The following is a 17,393-nucleotide window of genomic DNA, read 5'->3' as shown; positions in this document are numbered from 1 at the left end:
GCAAAGCTTCTAGACTAAGATAGACTAGGGAGAAAGACCCGGTGATCTGCTTCTGAAAATTATATAATGAAAACCTCATGGATCACAACAGAGTATTGTGTGATGCAGTGCTGGAAGATGGCCCCTCTGGGTTGGAAGGCACTGCACAACAGCCACAATGATGGACTCAAACATACCAATGATCACGAAGACAGTAGAGGATAAATCAACATTTTGTTCTGTTGTATAGGTAAGGTCACCGTGAGTTGGAATGGACTTGAGGGCAACTAACAACAACATTGAGTAATAACCAAAACAATTACAGCAACAACAGTCACAGCAACCCATACTTACTAATTACTCTGTAGCAGTTAGTCTTCTAAACATTTACATCTATTAACTCCTTTAGTCCTCACTACAATCCCAGAAGGCACATATTACAAATGAGGAAACAGACACAAAGAATTAACTCACCCAGAGCTGCAGAGATAGTAAGTGGGACAGGAAACAGTATGACTCACTCTTGAGCCTGTGTTCTTAAAAACTGTACCAGACTGCCATAACACAGTTTCTTTTCCACATATATACTATACATGTAATTGGGTATCTGTCCTGTAATTTTAAAGAATTGAACTTTTCTGGGACTAAGATGAGTAAGAATCACTTCGACACATAAGAATTTTTTCTCTAACCCCACCAGCAGACTGAACATAAATTTCCTGTCAATATTATATGATTTAGGGAAAAGAATGGAAACCAGAGAAAGAATCATGAGCCGGACAGAGAAGCCTAAGTGAGGTCAGAGCGTAAAGCTACAGTTCCCCTGGACGAGACACTGTGTGACTGCCAAGGTCTGGCAGCATTCCTTAGCTGTATCCAGAACACACCGGAGAACCTTTCTGCCCACCCATGTTTCCTGCTATCAACCAAGAATAACCATAATCAGTTTAGACCAGCCCCAGGTGCTTCTACCTAAAAACCTCATTTAACAGCTATTTTCCAAACTCACATTCTCTTGAAACTTGATCACAGTAAAGCTAAGAACCTTGCACCTACTAAAAACAAAAGAAAGGAGGCGTGGCCAGTCACAAATTTGCTCTGCTTCAGAAGGAACTGCCTTCGCTCAAATGACAACTTTCCAGAACCTATTCCTTTTTCCCAACTAACTTCCTCAAAGCCTCTTAAATAAGGAGTCTACTATCCTTCTTAAATCGAAGTCTTTGGTACCTCCCCTTGAATGCCAGGCTTCCTTGCTGCAGCAGTTTGATTTACTCCCAAATAAAATTTTTATTAAAAATTTTCATAACTCGATTTCAGTGTCATTGAGCACTGCCTCAGGCTTCACTATTGACCATCCAGATGCCCATAGCTCCCCTTGCCTTGAAAACAGACAAAAATGCATGCTAATTGGAGAGATTTAAAGGAAATGGGGCAATCTTCCCTTCTTAATTCCTTCCCAAAAGCATTCAGACCAAGCAGGAATACTGAAGAAGCCAGCTAATGAATCTCCTGACTAGGACTTCCAGTCACCTCCTCTGTTTCCTTTGGTGCCAGTAAGAGTGTCAGGAAGAACAGAGGGCGTTTCTTTCTACACAGTATGAAAAACGACAAAGTGTGAGAGCTGAGCACTTTGTCCATCTCTTACTTCAGAATAATTACAATATCTAGAAAGTTCTAAAACATTATTTAAAGTTAATCTATTCCACTTGCTTTCGGTTCACAACAGTACTCCTTCAGCTTAAAACAAATGTAAATCAAGAAATCAAGCCAGCCTTCCTGAAAAAGAGACAAATCTGTTCCCGAAGATTTTGCTACTAACCAACTGCTAATTTGGCACTAAGCCAAATGATTGTGACCTATATAGCAAATGATTCCCATAAAATCGCATAGCCACAGCACAGATACTCAGAGAAAAACCAGTTACAACACTAATCCAATAGTTTGGAAAAACATAACTTCTTCTTTTCTCAAAGACAGAAAAAGGTGCAAGTACTTACAGTGTCATGGGACTTATCCTTGACATCATAGACTGTTAGTTTTATTTTGGTCTCTTCATAGATGGGGTACTCAGATGGGAATGTGACACCAGTCAGAAACAGTGGGTCTCTTGTTCCCTGTAACAGCACAAGCAGACAGCTTTGATTCAATAAGGCAGCAACTGCCGTCGGCAGCATGCAGCGACACACGAGAACGCAGAGAGTGTGTCTGTGCCTGTTTGTTTTTCTAGGAAATAGTTCTATTACAAGAGAGATCTGCATTGCCAAAAGATGCTCCTGGGCAACAGCACGGCCCTGGGCCCCAGACTACTGATGTAGTCATTGACAGTAAATGGCCCTGCGCCATTGTCAGAGCTGCTAATAGTGAATCTTGAAAACCAATTGATTTTCATTAGACAGCAGAGCCCTTCTTAAGAGTCTGTTGCCAGTCCGTTTAGAATACATTGAATGGATACAATCTGTAATTTATGCAGATAATCTAAGATATTGGGTGATCAAATTAAAATGAAGCTATTTTCTCATAAAGAGCTATGGGTATTTCCATTCTATAATGCTTTAGTTCAGAAGCCATGCTCTGATAGTGTCCATTTGTTTTTAGATGGTCGGAGGTGATTTCTTCCCAGACCAACTTGAAAACTAATGAAAGAAACTCTAAATATGATGGATTGGGGGCTATTAAATTACTAGTTTAGAATACAGTGCCCGGGATATTTCAATGCCTCAGAATTCATTTTTAGAGAGCTGATATTCAACATTAAATTTTATATACATCCATAAATATGTATATTGTGGATAGCAGAGGAAGGTCTGCTAGAATTCTGCAAACCAGCGGCCTAAGGAAGTTTCTGAAAGCCCAAGCTAGTCATTCATCCATTCCTTTATTCAACAAATACTACTTTTTGCTCAGCCCTGCATTAGACTCTTTGGAACAGGCAGTGAATAAAATAGTCAAAAATAGCAATAGATGTACAAATACAAGATTTTGAAGCATGTGAAAAGAAATAGCTTCTAAGTGTTTGGCAATATTTTTTTTTAAATATTTCACTTGGAGTAATACTTGAAAATGCTTTTTTTCATATAAAATGAACTAACAATTTTGCAGTTTTAGCCAAGGTTTCTTTACGTGAACAGGACTATTTTTGTTAACTGCAGCATTAACTACAAATTGTACCAGCACGGAAACCTAAATTTTCCAAAGGGCAGATTCAGGGCTACAGGCAGTATCTGGGTCATTTCCCATTATAGAAATGAGTTGAGTTCAGCCTGAATCATTTATTCCTCCAGCGGCATCAAGGCAGGCAGCTGGCACTGAGCGAGCCGGGTCTGGTGTGGGTTAGTGTGTTCTTACACAGCAGCTCCTCATTCAAAACAGACGCGCCTCACAAGTCTAAGAAAAACAAGCAAATCTTAAGGAGTGCAGAGCACACTTTCTTCAGCCCCAGATGTTCAAGTAAGCACCTCTCACTCACTAAGGTTGTGAAATGTATGTGATCGGAGCAAAATAATCAAAAGGGAAACACTTCCTCTTTTGAACGTGATCCAACACAAGTTTCCTCCTAACACATTTCAATGTTATATTAGTAACAATAAATGTAAATAGGAAATCACTCATCTGATTGCCTAGAAACATTAAAAAGACACCAACAGCACAGGATACAGTTTCCACAGACTGAAAAATAGAGGAAAAAGTTAAAAAAGGCAAAAACACTTAACGTGTTCAAAACTTCTCTGAGTACAACTTTTTCCCCCAAAGAAATAATCATGCCACTTCATTTAAAGTCCATGTTTATTTTTGTCTCTATTCCTCACTGTTTGGGGATTCAACGTAGCAACTTTTCTTTCTACCTACAGGAGAACAATAAGGCCTATTGTGACAAAGGCAAGTTCTTCCAATTTGTTTGTTGGTACATTGCCAGTACGTGCTTAATAGCCTCAGGTGTGCTTTCCTTAATGCTAGAGGACAATAACATAGCATTGTTACAGACCCTGGTTTCTTTCAGCTGTTTGTTTAAAACCAGAGACAGAGACAGAGAGCCGGTAATGCAGACACGCAGCATGAGTGCTCACCTCCACAATTTCCGTGCTTGAATATCTTGTCAGACTCTGCTCTGCAGGGTGGATTACTGAGATCTGCACCAGTGTATTCAGCTTCCGATCACGGACGGGAGCCACAAGATCCTTGCATGCTGGCAATGGCAGAGGAAAGAGAAAGAAAAGAAACTAACAACACATCTCAGAGAAAACTTTGGTCCCCGGTGGGAAGTAAACTTCGCTAAGGCGCTGAATGAAATCTCCTAGGACTAGAGCTGATTTTTACAGAGGAAGTCTCTTGGAAGTACCTTACAGAAATAGGAAGTCACGTGCTGCCGGGCTGAATTGAGAGTTCATTTCCACTGACCACATTTGCAGCTCATGAACGTCTTGCCTGCCCAGGGATCCCAGCTGTAATGTATGACTTACACACATACCGATACAGACTTCAGCGGCTGGGGCTAACTGCACAGCTGTCACTTGGGCTTTCTGCTAATTAATCATTAAACCCTGGGCTTCAATTCACACTCGTTGACTAAGAGGGTTGATTTGGACCGTATTTGGAAACCTGAGGCTGTTTCTTATTGATAGTGGTTGGATTAGTTCAACTGTTCGAATGTGCACTTGGTTTTGCTCTAGACTACTCCCCAGAGCTGGTCTTCTACAGACATACATGCACACAGACAGCACTTCGGAAGAGCATTTGCTTTTAGTGCAATGGCACACAGGCAGGTGAAAAGGAGGGAGAAGAATAGTGAAAAAGCCCCTCTGCCGGAGATCCAAACCAAGCCTGAAAGAGTGTAACTTGGGAATGGAATGGGTTAAATCTTGCCCAGGGGCCACAAGAGTAAGAACCATCCCTTGAGACACCAGGATCAGGTTTCAGACTCTCACCACAATACCGTATTTACTTGAATATTTTCTCCTCTGACATATCATTCCTCCAATTTGGGGAGAGAAAAGTTCAGAAAAAATATTCCTTTCAGCAAATTCAAAATCTTCTCTCTCATCACTACATTCCCATCCTTCCTCCGGCTTGGAAATAGTAATTTCACTATCCACAGATGGGTTGCTAAGTGTGATGTGCGGTGTCTTCACCAAAAGGGGGGTTCAAGTTAATTTTCAGCTGGTGGCTTCCATCAGGCTGGAGCTGTAGATAGGGGAACAGAGTTGGGCACCCTCCATACCTCTCCCCTTTCTACCTTGGTCTTTGTATCATGGTGCAGGGCTCTATGGTGGCACAGTGGTTAAAAACTCGGCTGCTAACCAAAGGGTCAGTCGTCCGAATCAAACAGCCACTCCTTGGAAACCCTATGGGGGCAGTTCTACTCTGTACTATAGCATCGCTATGAGTCAGGATCTACTCAATGGCAATGGTCTTTTTTTTTTTTTTTACCATCCCTACCTCATGTCTTCCCCCACCCATGTGTCAGTTTGTCCTACTGTGGGAGCTTCTATGTTGTGGTGATACTGGAAGCTATGCCACCAGTATTCAAATACCAGCAGGGTCACCCATGGTGGACAGGTTTCAGTTGAGCTTTCAGACTAAAACAGACTAGGAAGAAGGACCTGGCAGTCTACTTCTGAAAAGAATTAGCCAGTGAAAACATTATGAATAGCAAAAGAAAATTGTCTGATATACTGCTAGAAGATGAGCCCCTCAGGTTGGAAGAAATTCAAAGTAGGACTGGGAAAGAACTGCCTCCTCAAAGTAGAGTCGACCTTAATGATGTGGATGGAATCAAGCTTTCAGGACCTTCATTTGCTTATATGGCACAACTCGAAATGAGAAGAAATAGCTGCAAACACCCATTAATAATCAGAAGGTGAAATGTAAAAAGTATGAATCTAGGAAAATTGGAAATCATCAAAAATGAAATGGAATGCATAAACATCAATATCCTAGACATTAGTGAGCTAAAATGGATTGCTATTGGTCATTCTGAACCACACAATCATATGATCTACTATGCCAAGAATGACAACTTGAAGAGGAATGGCATTGCATTCATTGTCAAAAAGAACAATTCAAGATCTATCCTGAAGTACAATGCTGTCAGTGACAAGATAATATCCATCCGCCTACAAGGAATACCAGTTAATACGACTCTTATTCAAATTTATGCACCAACCACTAAGGCCAAAGATGAAGAAATTGAAGATTTTTACCAACTTCTGCAGTCTGTAATTGATCAAATATACAATCAGGATGCACTGATAATTATTGGTGATTGGAATGCAAAAGTTGGAAATGAAGAAGGATTGCTAGTTGGAAAATATGGCCTTGATGATAGAAATGATGTCTGAGATGGCATGATTGAATTCTGTAAGACCGATGACTTCTTCATTGCAAATACCTTTTTCACCAACATAAATGGCTTCACCAAATGGAATACACAGAAATCAAGTTGACTATATCTGTGGAAAGAGATGATGGGAAAGCTCAATATCATCAGTTAGAACAAGGCCGGGGCCAAATGCAGAACAGACCATCAGTTGCTCATATGCAAGTTCAAGTTGAAACCGAAGAAAATTAGAACAAGTTGACAATAGCCAAAGTACGACCTTGAGTATATCCCACCTGAATTTAGAGACCATCTCAAGAATAGATTTGACACCTTCAACCCCGATGACCAAAGACCAGAAGAGTTGTGGAATGAGATCAATGACGTCATCCATGAAGAAAGCAAGAGGTCATTAAAAAGACAGGAGAGAAAGAAAGATCTAAATGGATGTCAGAAGAGATTCTGAAATTTGCTCTGGAACATAGAGTAGCTAAAGTAAAAGGAAAAAATGATGAGGTAAAAGAACTAAACTGAAAATTTCAAAGGGTGACTCAAGAAGACAAAGTAAAGTATTACAATGACATGTGCAAAGACCTGGAGATAGAAAATCAAAAGGGAAGGACACGCTCAGCATTTTTCAAGCTGAAAGAACTGAGGAAAAACTTCAAGCCTTGAGTTGCAATACTGAAGGATTCTATGGGGAAAACATTAAACGATGCAGGAAGCATCAAAAGTAGATGAAATACACAGAGTCATTATACCAAAAGGAATTGGCCGATGTTCAACCATTTCAGGAGGTAACATATGATCAGTAAGTGACAGTACTGAAGGAAGAAGTCCACGCTACACTGAAGGCATCAGTGAAAAACAAGGCTCCAGGCACTGATGGAATATCAATACAGATGTTTCAACAAAGGGATGCAGCGCTGGAAGTGCTCACTCATCTATGCCAAAAAATTTGGAAGACAGCTACCTGGCCAACTGACTGGAAGAGATCCATATTTATGCCTATTGCCAAGAAAGGTGATCCAACAAAATGTGGAAATTATCAAACAATATCATTAATATCACATGCAAGCAATATTTTGCTAAAGATCATTCAGAAGTGGCTGCAGCAGTATATCCACAGGGAACTGCCAGAAATTCCAGCCGGTTTCAGAAGAAGGAGTGGAATCAGGGATATCATTGCTGATATCTGATGGATCCTGGCTGAAAGCAGAGAATACCAGAAAGATGTCTACCTGCGTTTTATTGAGTGTGCAAAGGCATTCAACTCTATGGATCATAACAAATTATGAATAACATTGCAGAGAATGGGAATACTAGAATACTTAATTGTGCTCATGAGGAATCCGTACATGGATTGAGAGGCAGTCGTTTGAACTGAACAGGGGATACTGCATGGCTTAAAGTCAGGAAAGGTGCGCATCAGGGTTGGATATTTTCACCATACCTATTCAATCTGTATGCTGAGCAAATAATCCAAGAAGCTGGACTACATGAAAAATGGGGCATCAGGATTGGAGGAAGACTCATAAACAACCTGTGTTATGCAGATGACACAACCTTGCTTGCTGAAAGTGAAGAGAACTTGAAGCACTTACTGATGAATGATCAAAGACCACAGCCTTCGGTATAGATTACACCTCAACATAAAGAAAACAAATATTCTCACAACTGCACCAATAAGCAACATTGTGATAATGGGAGAAGAGATTAAGGTTGTCAAGGATTTCATTTTACTTGGAACCACAATCAACAGCCATGGAAGCAGCAGTCAAGAAATCAAAAGATGTATTGCCCTGGGCAAATTGGCTGTAAAATATCTCTTTAAAATGTTGAAAAGCAATGATGTCACCTTGAGGACTGAGGTATGCCTGATCCAAGCCATGATATTTTCAATCGCCTCATATGCATGTGAAAGCTGGACAATAAATACAGAAGATGGAAGAAGAAGGGACACTTCTGAATTGTGGTGTTGGTGAAGAATTTTGAATATACCACAGACTGCCAAAAGAATGAACAAATCTGTCTTGGAAGGAGTACCATAAGGATGCTCCATAGAAGCAAAGATGGTGAGAAAATGTCTCACATATTTTGGACATGTTGTCAGGAGGGATCAATTCCTGGAGAAGGACATCACACTTGGTAAAGTAGTGGGTCAGCAAAAAAGAGATAAACCGTCAATGAGATGGATTGACACAGTGGCTGTAACAATTTCAAAATAGCAACAATTGTGAGGATGGCGCATGACCAAGCAGTGTTTTGTTCTGTTGTGCATAGGGTTGCTATGAGTGGGAACCACTCTACAGCACCTAGCAACGACAACAACAACCCCATGTCTTTGACCAGTGTAGGGAGGAAAGGACAGGCGTATATAAATTACACCGTGGCACTGCAGCAGTTTACAGGGCCTTTATCCACTGGGCCAAATATATTGTCTTAAATCTGAAACTTGAAAGCAAAGAAAATTATAAACGCAATTATCACTTTTCAACTACTTGCAAATCATCTCATTTATGGAAAGAAGCAGAATGGGATAGAAGAAAAAGCAGGAGCTTTGACTTGAAACAAACAAACCCAAACCAAACCCATTGCTGTCGAGTTGATTCTGACTCACAGCGACCCTATAGGACAGAGCAGAATGGCCCCATACAGATTCCAAGGAGCACCTGGTGGATTCAAACTGCCAACCCTTTGGTTAGCAGCCGTAGCACTTAACCACTACGCCACCAGTGTTTTCAGAATGAAATGAGCCTAGAGTAATTCCAATTCTCTCAGTTGAGCAAACTTGGAAAGATTATTTATCTTCTTTCCACTTCAGTTCGCTCCCCAGTAAAGTAGAAGGTTGCTCTGAAGATGGCCAGGTTGGGAACAGGTCTCTATCTGCATCTAGTGTCTAAGTTCCCAGTCAATATTACTTGTCAACCTACTTCCTTCCTTCCCATGCCAAGATTAACCAAAGGAAGGACAATTTTTCACGTTTCTCTTTAGAGATTTCTAAATGCAGATGAGACCCTATTATAAGTCTTTCCAGATAACTCACCAATATCCCTAAAGCTAAATATAAAAGCATTGCTTATCCTCAGGGAAACAAAAATCAGTTGAAATTCATCTTTTGTGTACTACTATTTTTTTTTTTTTTTTTTTATTCATGTAGATGACTATTACATATTTTAAAAAACCTTTACCCTTTTCTTCTGAATGATCCCAGTTGTATCATTGAAACCTTTAAAAAATTGAATGACTGTGCTAAGCCACTTCTAAGACCTGCTCATCTCTATTAATAGTGACACTCAGACTCAGAGACTGAGCTCCATTTAGAACAGTTAGAATGGCAGAATTATTGCACCGTTCTAACACTCTGAATATCCACCTAGCAAAGAAAAGAGGCAGGGGCTTAATAATTAGCAAAATGCTACAAGTGATCATTTACTCTTATTGGCCAGAATTGTGTTTTCATAATGGAAGAATGGATTGTCTCAAAATATGGTGTTTTACGAGACTTTGGGATCCCCTTGCTCCTGTATAGCATTTTATTATAATTTGTCTTTATCCATACCACATTCCTCTAGCAATCCTGGGAAGTTTAGGAAAGGATATGTGAAAAAAATAATAGCTGTATTTTATTTACCTATTGCCGCCGAGTTGATTATGACTCATAACGACCCTATAGGATGGAGTGGAACTGCCACATAGGGTTTCCAAGGAGCAGCCGGTTGATCCGAACTGCCAACCTTTTGGTTAACAGCCGAATGCTTATTTTGCAATCATTGTTTTTGAGGTATTTTGCTAATTTTTACTTTATTTCTCAAAATGGCTCTTTGAGGTAAATATTATTTTTTTGGTTTTACACATTAAGAACTGGAGTAAGCACTCACAATTACATTGTGAGAAGCCTCTGGTACCTTACATCATGCCCGATTAGCTTGATTTCTCTTCTTGGGCTACTGACTTGCTCTCCTGCACAATGGCTCCTCTCTTTAGAAAACCCACTGCCATGTTTCTTTATTGCTCAACCCAAGAGATCTACAGTTTTAGAAAGTACTGATGCAAGGTTTCAATAATGTCAAATATCACCGGAAGGAAAAAAAAAACTAGATTTAGACTTTACTGTTCTGTGGTGGTTATTTGAATCATTTCCTTTACTTGCCTTAAACCAAAAAAACCCATTGCCATCGAGTCAATTCTGACTCATAGCGACCCTATGGAGTAGAACTGCCCCATCGGGTTTCCAAGGAGTGCTTGGAGGATTTGAGGTGTAAACCTTTTGCTTAGCAGTTTGGTTAGCAGCTGTAACACTTAACCACTATACCACCAGGGTTACTTTACTTGCCTTCAGAATGGTTTATCACTTAATCTCTTGGTTTTCTGCTCAAAGTGAGCACCTTTCTCTCCCTTTACTGATACTGACACGTGTCTGTCCTCTGCTTTCAAAGCTGGAGCCGCTGTGTTTCAAACACATGCATCTTGTGCTCTTTCTCCTTGCAACCTCATCCCTACCTTATTAGTGCCTGGCACCTTTGCTCAGAGTAACTCGCTTCCTTTCTAATTTCTTCTCAGGGTGCGTTATGAGTTGTAGTTATTTCCCAGGAGTAAGCAGTTGTCCATTTCATCAGAGAAACTCTTAGACTCCCAATAAAAACAGAGAAAATTTCTATTAAACTGAAATGTTCTGTCCAATTCAATTTGCAGATCCCCACTACTGATAACATAAAAAACCAATAATGACACTTTGTACTTCATTAAGTCTATGTATTAAAAAAGGCGTAGATGTCAACAACAACAAAACAGTGATATATTGAGCTGCAACAAAAAAGTGATATATCCCTCTTCTCTAACCAACAGTCTAGAGCATCTTCTGTTCCCTAGGAGGTCTGGTGGCACAATGGTTAAATGCTCGGCTGCTAACCAAAGGGTTGGCAGTTTAAACGCACCCACGGTTCCTCAGGAGAAAAGGCCTGGCAATCTGCTCCCATAAAGATGACACTAGGAAGCCCTACGGGGCAGTTCTACTCTGTCAGATAGGGTCACAATAGGTTGGAATCGACTTAATGGCGTACAACAACGACAGTGCTTATGCAGCAAGGTGCCATGGAAAGACCCTGAGATCAGTCAGAATTCCTCAGTTGTAATCCAGATTCTCTACTCTCTAGTTTTGTGACATTAAGTAAGTCATAAACTCTCAGAAGCTCAATTTCCTCATCTGTCTACTTATCTCTCAGGGTGGAGGTAAACAAGAAATTACACCATTTCCATGGACAGAATTTTCTATACAAAAATAACGTTTAATTATATCATTACACTAACATTTATGATGTTAATACCAATAAATTAATTGAAATTATCATTTATCCTCCTCAAAGCGTCTTTTATTGCTTCAGTCGTACTCAGGCAGCTCCTTGAAGGCACTTACTTCCAAAACTTCTGTGTAAACAGCACACCAGCACATGAGTCATTGCATTTCGTAAAGTGAAACCTGTACACACCATGGATCCAAACATACTGAAACTGCCCGACTGAAGGAGTGACAAATGATGAGTGATTGGATGGCTTCATGGAGATATTATTCATTTGTTCATTTTAAAATCTAATCTACATGAGAATTATTCTGTAGTCAATAAGGAAGCCTGAAAAATCTGTTCTCAGGAATCAAAAATTGTTTCATCAGTCTTTCAGCTACACTTCCTCTGCCTACGACCTAAACAAAACTCTACTCTGGGAACGGACTATATAAATGACATTCTTCAACTTGTAAGACTAAAAGAATTCAATGCTTTGGCAATTTTGTTTCTGTCTCATTTTGTTTAAGAATTCTAGCCACTTGACTGAAATGGGTGGTATATGGATTGAATTGTGTCTCCCCAAAAATGTGTGTCAACTTGTGTAGTACATGATTCCAAATGTTGTGTGATTGTCCACCATTTTGTCATTTGTGATTTTCCCATGTGTTCTAAATTCTACTTCTGTGATGCTAATAAGGTGGGATTAGCGACACAGTTCATGAGGCAGGGCTCAATCTACTAGTTTAGATTATGTCTTAAATTAATCTCTTTTGGAATATAAAAGAGAGAAGTGAGCAGAGAAACAGAGGGACCTCATTACCACCAAGCAAGAAGAGCCAGGAGCACACCTCTTTGGGGCCCAACATCCCTGCCCTGAAAAGCTCGTAGACCAGGGAAAGACTGAGGACAAAGACCTTTCCCCGAGAGCTGACAAAGAAAGAAAGGCTTCCCTTGGAGCTGGCACCTGGAATTTGGACTTCTAGCCTCCTAGACTGTGAAAGAATAAATTTCTGCTTGTTAAAAGCCATCCATTTGTGGTATTTCTGTTATAGCAGCACTAGGTTTTTTTTTTTTTATAGGTAACTAAGACAGGTAGTAACGAATAAAAGCTACTCTTTAACTATTCATTCACAATAGGAGTTCATTTTTACATCTGTCATTTTACTGGTTTTGTTTTAGACTGAACCATTTTAAATTATCTGCAGAGCCCAGAGGAGTTTAAATACATGAGATGTTGATAGGTTGGGATTCAAATGTGCCCAGGTCCTCTAAACTGACTATTTTTTACAGAAAAGAAAATAAAATTGAAACATGGAAGTAATGAGTAATTAAAAAAAAAAAAAAACTATAAATTTTGAATCTTTCCTCTAGAAAAAGTAAGAGAAACACAAGTGACTATTTTCCCTGTTAATCTGAGTAAAATAGTAGCACGCTAAACAGATTTCAGTGGAGCTTCCAGGCTAATACAGACTAGGAAGAAATGCCTGCGATCTACTTCTGAAAATCAGCCAGTGAAAACCCTATGGGTCACAGGATCACATCTATCCTATTCGCAACTGATCATGGAAATGCAGCCGAACTGGACAGAGCTTTGTTCCCTTGGGCGTGGGATCATCATGAGTTGGGGCTGACTTGAAAACAGATAACACCTGGCCACACAAGGGTTCGGAGGGTTCACTTTCTATTGCAAGTGGTTATGAACAATATGCCCACAAGCATCTTCAATTTAAATACATACAAAAAAAAAAAAATCAAACCTGCTGCATCAGGTTGATTTCAACCCATAGCAGCCCTACAGGGCAGAGTACAACTGCCCCATAGGGTTTCCAAGGAGTGACTGGTAGAACTGAACTGCCAGCCTCTTGGTTAGCAGCTGAAGCTCTTAACCACTGGGCCACCAGGGCTCCGCAGTAGATGAGTAATGATAAAAATAAATGGAGCCTCAGTATCTCAGAGGAGGGTTAGGCACGGAGCAAGCTGGAAAGCTTATGCTGTGTCCAAAGAGGCCCAGTTTTGTCTGATCTTAGGAATTTTCCAAAGCTTGGAATCTCAATTATTGTGTAGGCTATCATAGTCAGAGCCACGCAAACTACATTTGTGGCTAGAATTGGTCTGAGAACTAGAACTTGCTCATCTCTGGCCTAGCCATTTAAAACAACTACTTAGGCTTTTAGGAAGAGAGCACAGATTATCTTCTGTTCCTGCTTCTGCAATATTTGAGGGCCCAGAAGCTAAAGGGATGGGGTCTTGAGGGGATCCATGTTAGGCCAAAGATGCTGTCTCTCCAAAAGTACTCTTTTTACAAAATAATCAGTTTTTGTTTCATTCAGACATCATTTCTAAATCATATCAAGTACACTGAGTCCATAGAGCTTTTCCATCATGCCAGCCAACTTTGGAACTTTGGCTAGAAGCCTAAAAATGTCTCTCGACTCTTCTATCAGAGAGCTCAATCCTAGCAACGATCAATTGGAAATAGAACACAACTCTTCATTTTGGTACGTTTGAATTCAGCAGAACTAGCTAACTCCTAGCAGAACTGAGGCCCGCACTTGACATGGAGGGCTTCAGATAAGTGGAGATGCCTGCCACAGGCTTTCCCAAAAGCACTGGCATGAGCCACCGGGGCAATGTGAGTTCACAGTCAAGCCTAAGCTATGGTCTCTTTCCCCTAAGAACTCTCTCGTCTGTGAAGTCAGGTTAATTTTCTTGCCTCATCCCCATTTTATCTTTCTTACTGCCATTCAGTGTTAGCAACATCTAAGGAAGTTTATTCTCTTTCCTCCAGAACAAAGCAATGGCCAGAAGCAGGGGGAGGACTTTGACAAGTGTTTCTACATCTCTGTACATTCTATTCTCAAAGTGAACTAAAGGAAAGTTTGGCACAGAGGAAAAATCGCACAGTCTAGCATATAAAAAAAGATAAAAAATGGTTTCTTCTTTCTTGTTTTAATAGACTTTATTTTTTAGAGCACTTTTAAGAAGAATTTTTTTTTTTTTAACTGAGATAAAACTGCACTTGAAACTTCTATCTAGCCCTAAGATGTTATGTGACTTTGGATAAATTACACTATCTCTCTGAGCCTCTATTTTCTCATCTGTAAAATGGAGGTAAATGAATAGACTTCATACGTTTCTTATGAAGATTATATAAGGTAACACAGGTAGAATATTAGGCACATAATAAACCATTTAAATAATGCTAATTATTATTAACATTAACATGAATATAGTTATGTATTGACACAAAAATATATTTTACCTATTTGGTATTGTTAATAGCTGTCACACACTCAAGATATTCTAGGTTGATTCTGATTTTAGGTGATCTTATTATTTTTCAATAAAAGCATTTTATTAAGTACATACCTATGATTTTTGTACCTTTGTGTTTCATATACATAAATAAAAAAATTTAAAAAAAAATGCTTTTCTGGGTCGTGCGCTAATTTCAGAAATCATAGCTATTATTTATATGGCCTTCTGTGAGACCAGATATGCTCACTAACCCTTGTTAACTTCATCTCTGACTAGGAACTTCCAAATGAGAAGCCAAAACATAGCAGAAAGCTTTATTTTCTGTCTCCCTGCAGCTGTGCTCCATGTAAATAGTTAACTCACCCTCTAAGCAGGGTCTGAACAGGGAGGTTGGTGTGTCTTTTAACCCAAGGATGATGGCCCCTAGGGAGGCGTTATCATTAACAACTGAGATGATCAAAGGGGTCATGGAGAGACTTGTGTACTCTGTACACTCCTTTCATCAAAAAGGAAGACTGAATGCTAATAAAGCTTCTTTTTAAAAATTTTTCACAATTAAAAATAAATGGTACAGCTAGAAATCAAATATCGTGTATAGACTCTTCATGGGGAAAATAGAAGAAACACATCTATGTTCCTTAAGGGCAAAAAAGGCCTGGGTACAGAGGACAGGGGTCATTCCAGAATAGAAAAATGACCTTCCATAAACATGGCTTTAGGAGAAAAAACATCTGGCTTCCAGACTCCCTCAATAGCACCATTCTTATGTCACCACTGCTACAAGAATCAGCCACTTTCCCCAGGATGTGGGTAAGACTCTTGCGGCCTAGAATACCATTTTTACTAACTTCTCAAATTCTTAATGTTTGGTCAGGTTTCTTGAAAATGTTACATGTATATCCTGCCTCATACTCTGGAAAATTAGATGCTACTAATCAACAGGTAAGTCGATGTGGGTTATGCTTCCAGCCCAATAAGGTATTAGACTCCATTTTTGGTTTCTCTGTTACCATTCCATGTTGTTACATGTCATGGAGTCAGTTCCAACTCACAGCAACCCTAACTATGCATAACAGAAGGAAAAAGTGTCCCCTTCTGTGCCATCCTCACAATCAGTGCTGTGCTTGACCCCGTTGTTTCAGCCACTGTGTCAATGCATCTTATTGAGGGTCTTCCTCTTTTTGCTGACCCTCTGCTTTATCAAGCATGATGTCCTTCTCCAGGGACTTGTCCCTCCTGATAAATGTCCAAAGTAAGTGAAACAAAGTCTCACCACCCTCGCCTCAAAGGATTCTGGCTGTAATTCTTCCAAGACATTTGTTTGTTCTTCTGGCACTCAGTGGTATGTTCAATATTCTTCGCCAACACCGTAATTCAAATGCATCAATTTTTCTTCAGTCTTCTTTATTCATTGTCCGGTTATTGAATGCATATGAGGTGACTGAAAATACCATGGCTTGGGTCAGGTGCACCTTAGTTCACATTTTTGCTTTTTAACACTTTAAAGAGGTCTTTTGCAGCAGATTTTCCCAATGCAGTATATCTTTTGATTTCTTAACTGCTGCTTGCGTGGGCGTTGATTGTGAATCCAGGTAAAATGAAATCCTTGACAACTTCAATGTTTTTTCCGTTTATCATGATGTTGCTTATTGGTCCAGTTGTAAGAATTTTTGTTTCATGCTGAGGTGTAACCATACTGAAGGGTGTAGTCTTCCTTCTTTTGATCAGTAAGTACTTCAAGTCCTCTTCACTTTCAGCAAGCAATGTTGTGTCATGTGCATATCACAGGTTGTTAATGAGTCTTCCTCCAAACTTGATGCTGTGTTCTTCTTCATATAGTCCAGTTTCTTGCATTACTCACCAGCATACAGACCAAATAAGTATGGTGAAAAGATACAACACTGACACACAACTTTCCTGATTTTAACCCTGCAGTATCCTGTTCTGTTCGTAAGACTGTCTCTTGGTCTATATACAGGTTCCTACTAGTCTATATCAGTGACTATACCTAGATCAAATCAATTTACAGCATACGTATATGTAACACTTAAAAAGCTTAACAGCCTTTCTCTCAAATGACTTTGCCAGTATAATTTGCTTTCCTATTTTCAGTTTCTTCTGTCTTTTTTTTCCTTTATTTATATTTTCTCTTAGGAATTTTTAGAAGATAGGACTTTTCTGAAGCCTAGGATGTTCACCTCTGTAGTTCAGCTGTCCTGAAGGGATCCAGGAAAAAATACAGAACTGGATCCCAGTGCACCGTATCCCAGGATATTCCATCATGTGTAGCAAAATGTCACAATATCCAGTGTCCCTGCCTTATAACTAATGTCCACACAATGAGAACTTATACATAGTTGGGAATGCTCTATTTGCTTTTTAATATGTGCTTAAGGTTATTCTCCTAGAAGAATGTGGCTCTATATCATGCTGAACTGATTTATGGCCATTAATACTTATCCATCCATGTTTATTCTGTATTCTTTGTAGAATTGTGAAGAGCCTAATTCATTGAGTATAGCTTCTTGTCTTGTCCTCCCTGTTCATTTTAGCTTATT

The 17,393-nt window shown here is 39.6% G+C and overlaps 1 protein-coding gene across 17 annotated transcripts in view; it reads right to left on the bottom strand.

Annotated features, from left to right (window-relative positions):
• Window positions 1-17,393, bottom strand: part of INPP4B (inositol polyphosphate-4-phosphatase type II B) — a 976,853-nt gene that overhangs the window by 425,371 nt on the left and 534,089 nt on the right. For all 17 annotated transcript variants that reach the window (XM_049905358.1, XM_049905352.1, XM_049905340.1 and 14 more), the window contains 2 exons: window positions 4,044-4,162; window positions 1,977-2,093 (listed from right to left, as the gene is read on the bottom strand). In XM_049905358.1, the coding sequence (XP_049761315.1) occupies window positions 1,977-2,093; window positions 4,044-4,162 (236 nt within the window). The remainder of the gene's footprint in view (window positions 1-1,976; window positions 2,094-4,043; window positions 4,163-17,393) is intronic.

The sequence above is a fragment of the Elephas maximus genome, chromosome 13 (assembly GCF_024166365.1).
Source record: "Elephas maximus indicus isolate mEleMax1 chromosome 13, mEleMax1 primary haplotype, whole genome shotgun sequence".
Classification (NCBI taxonomy): domain Eukaryota; kingdom Metazoa; phylum Chordata; class Mammalia; order Proboscidea; family Elephantidae; genus Elephas; species Elephas maximus.
Note: the sequence above shows the minus strand (reverse complement) of the source record. Positions and strands in the feature narration are given on the sequence as shown.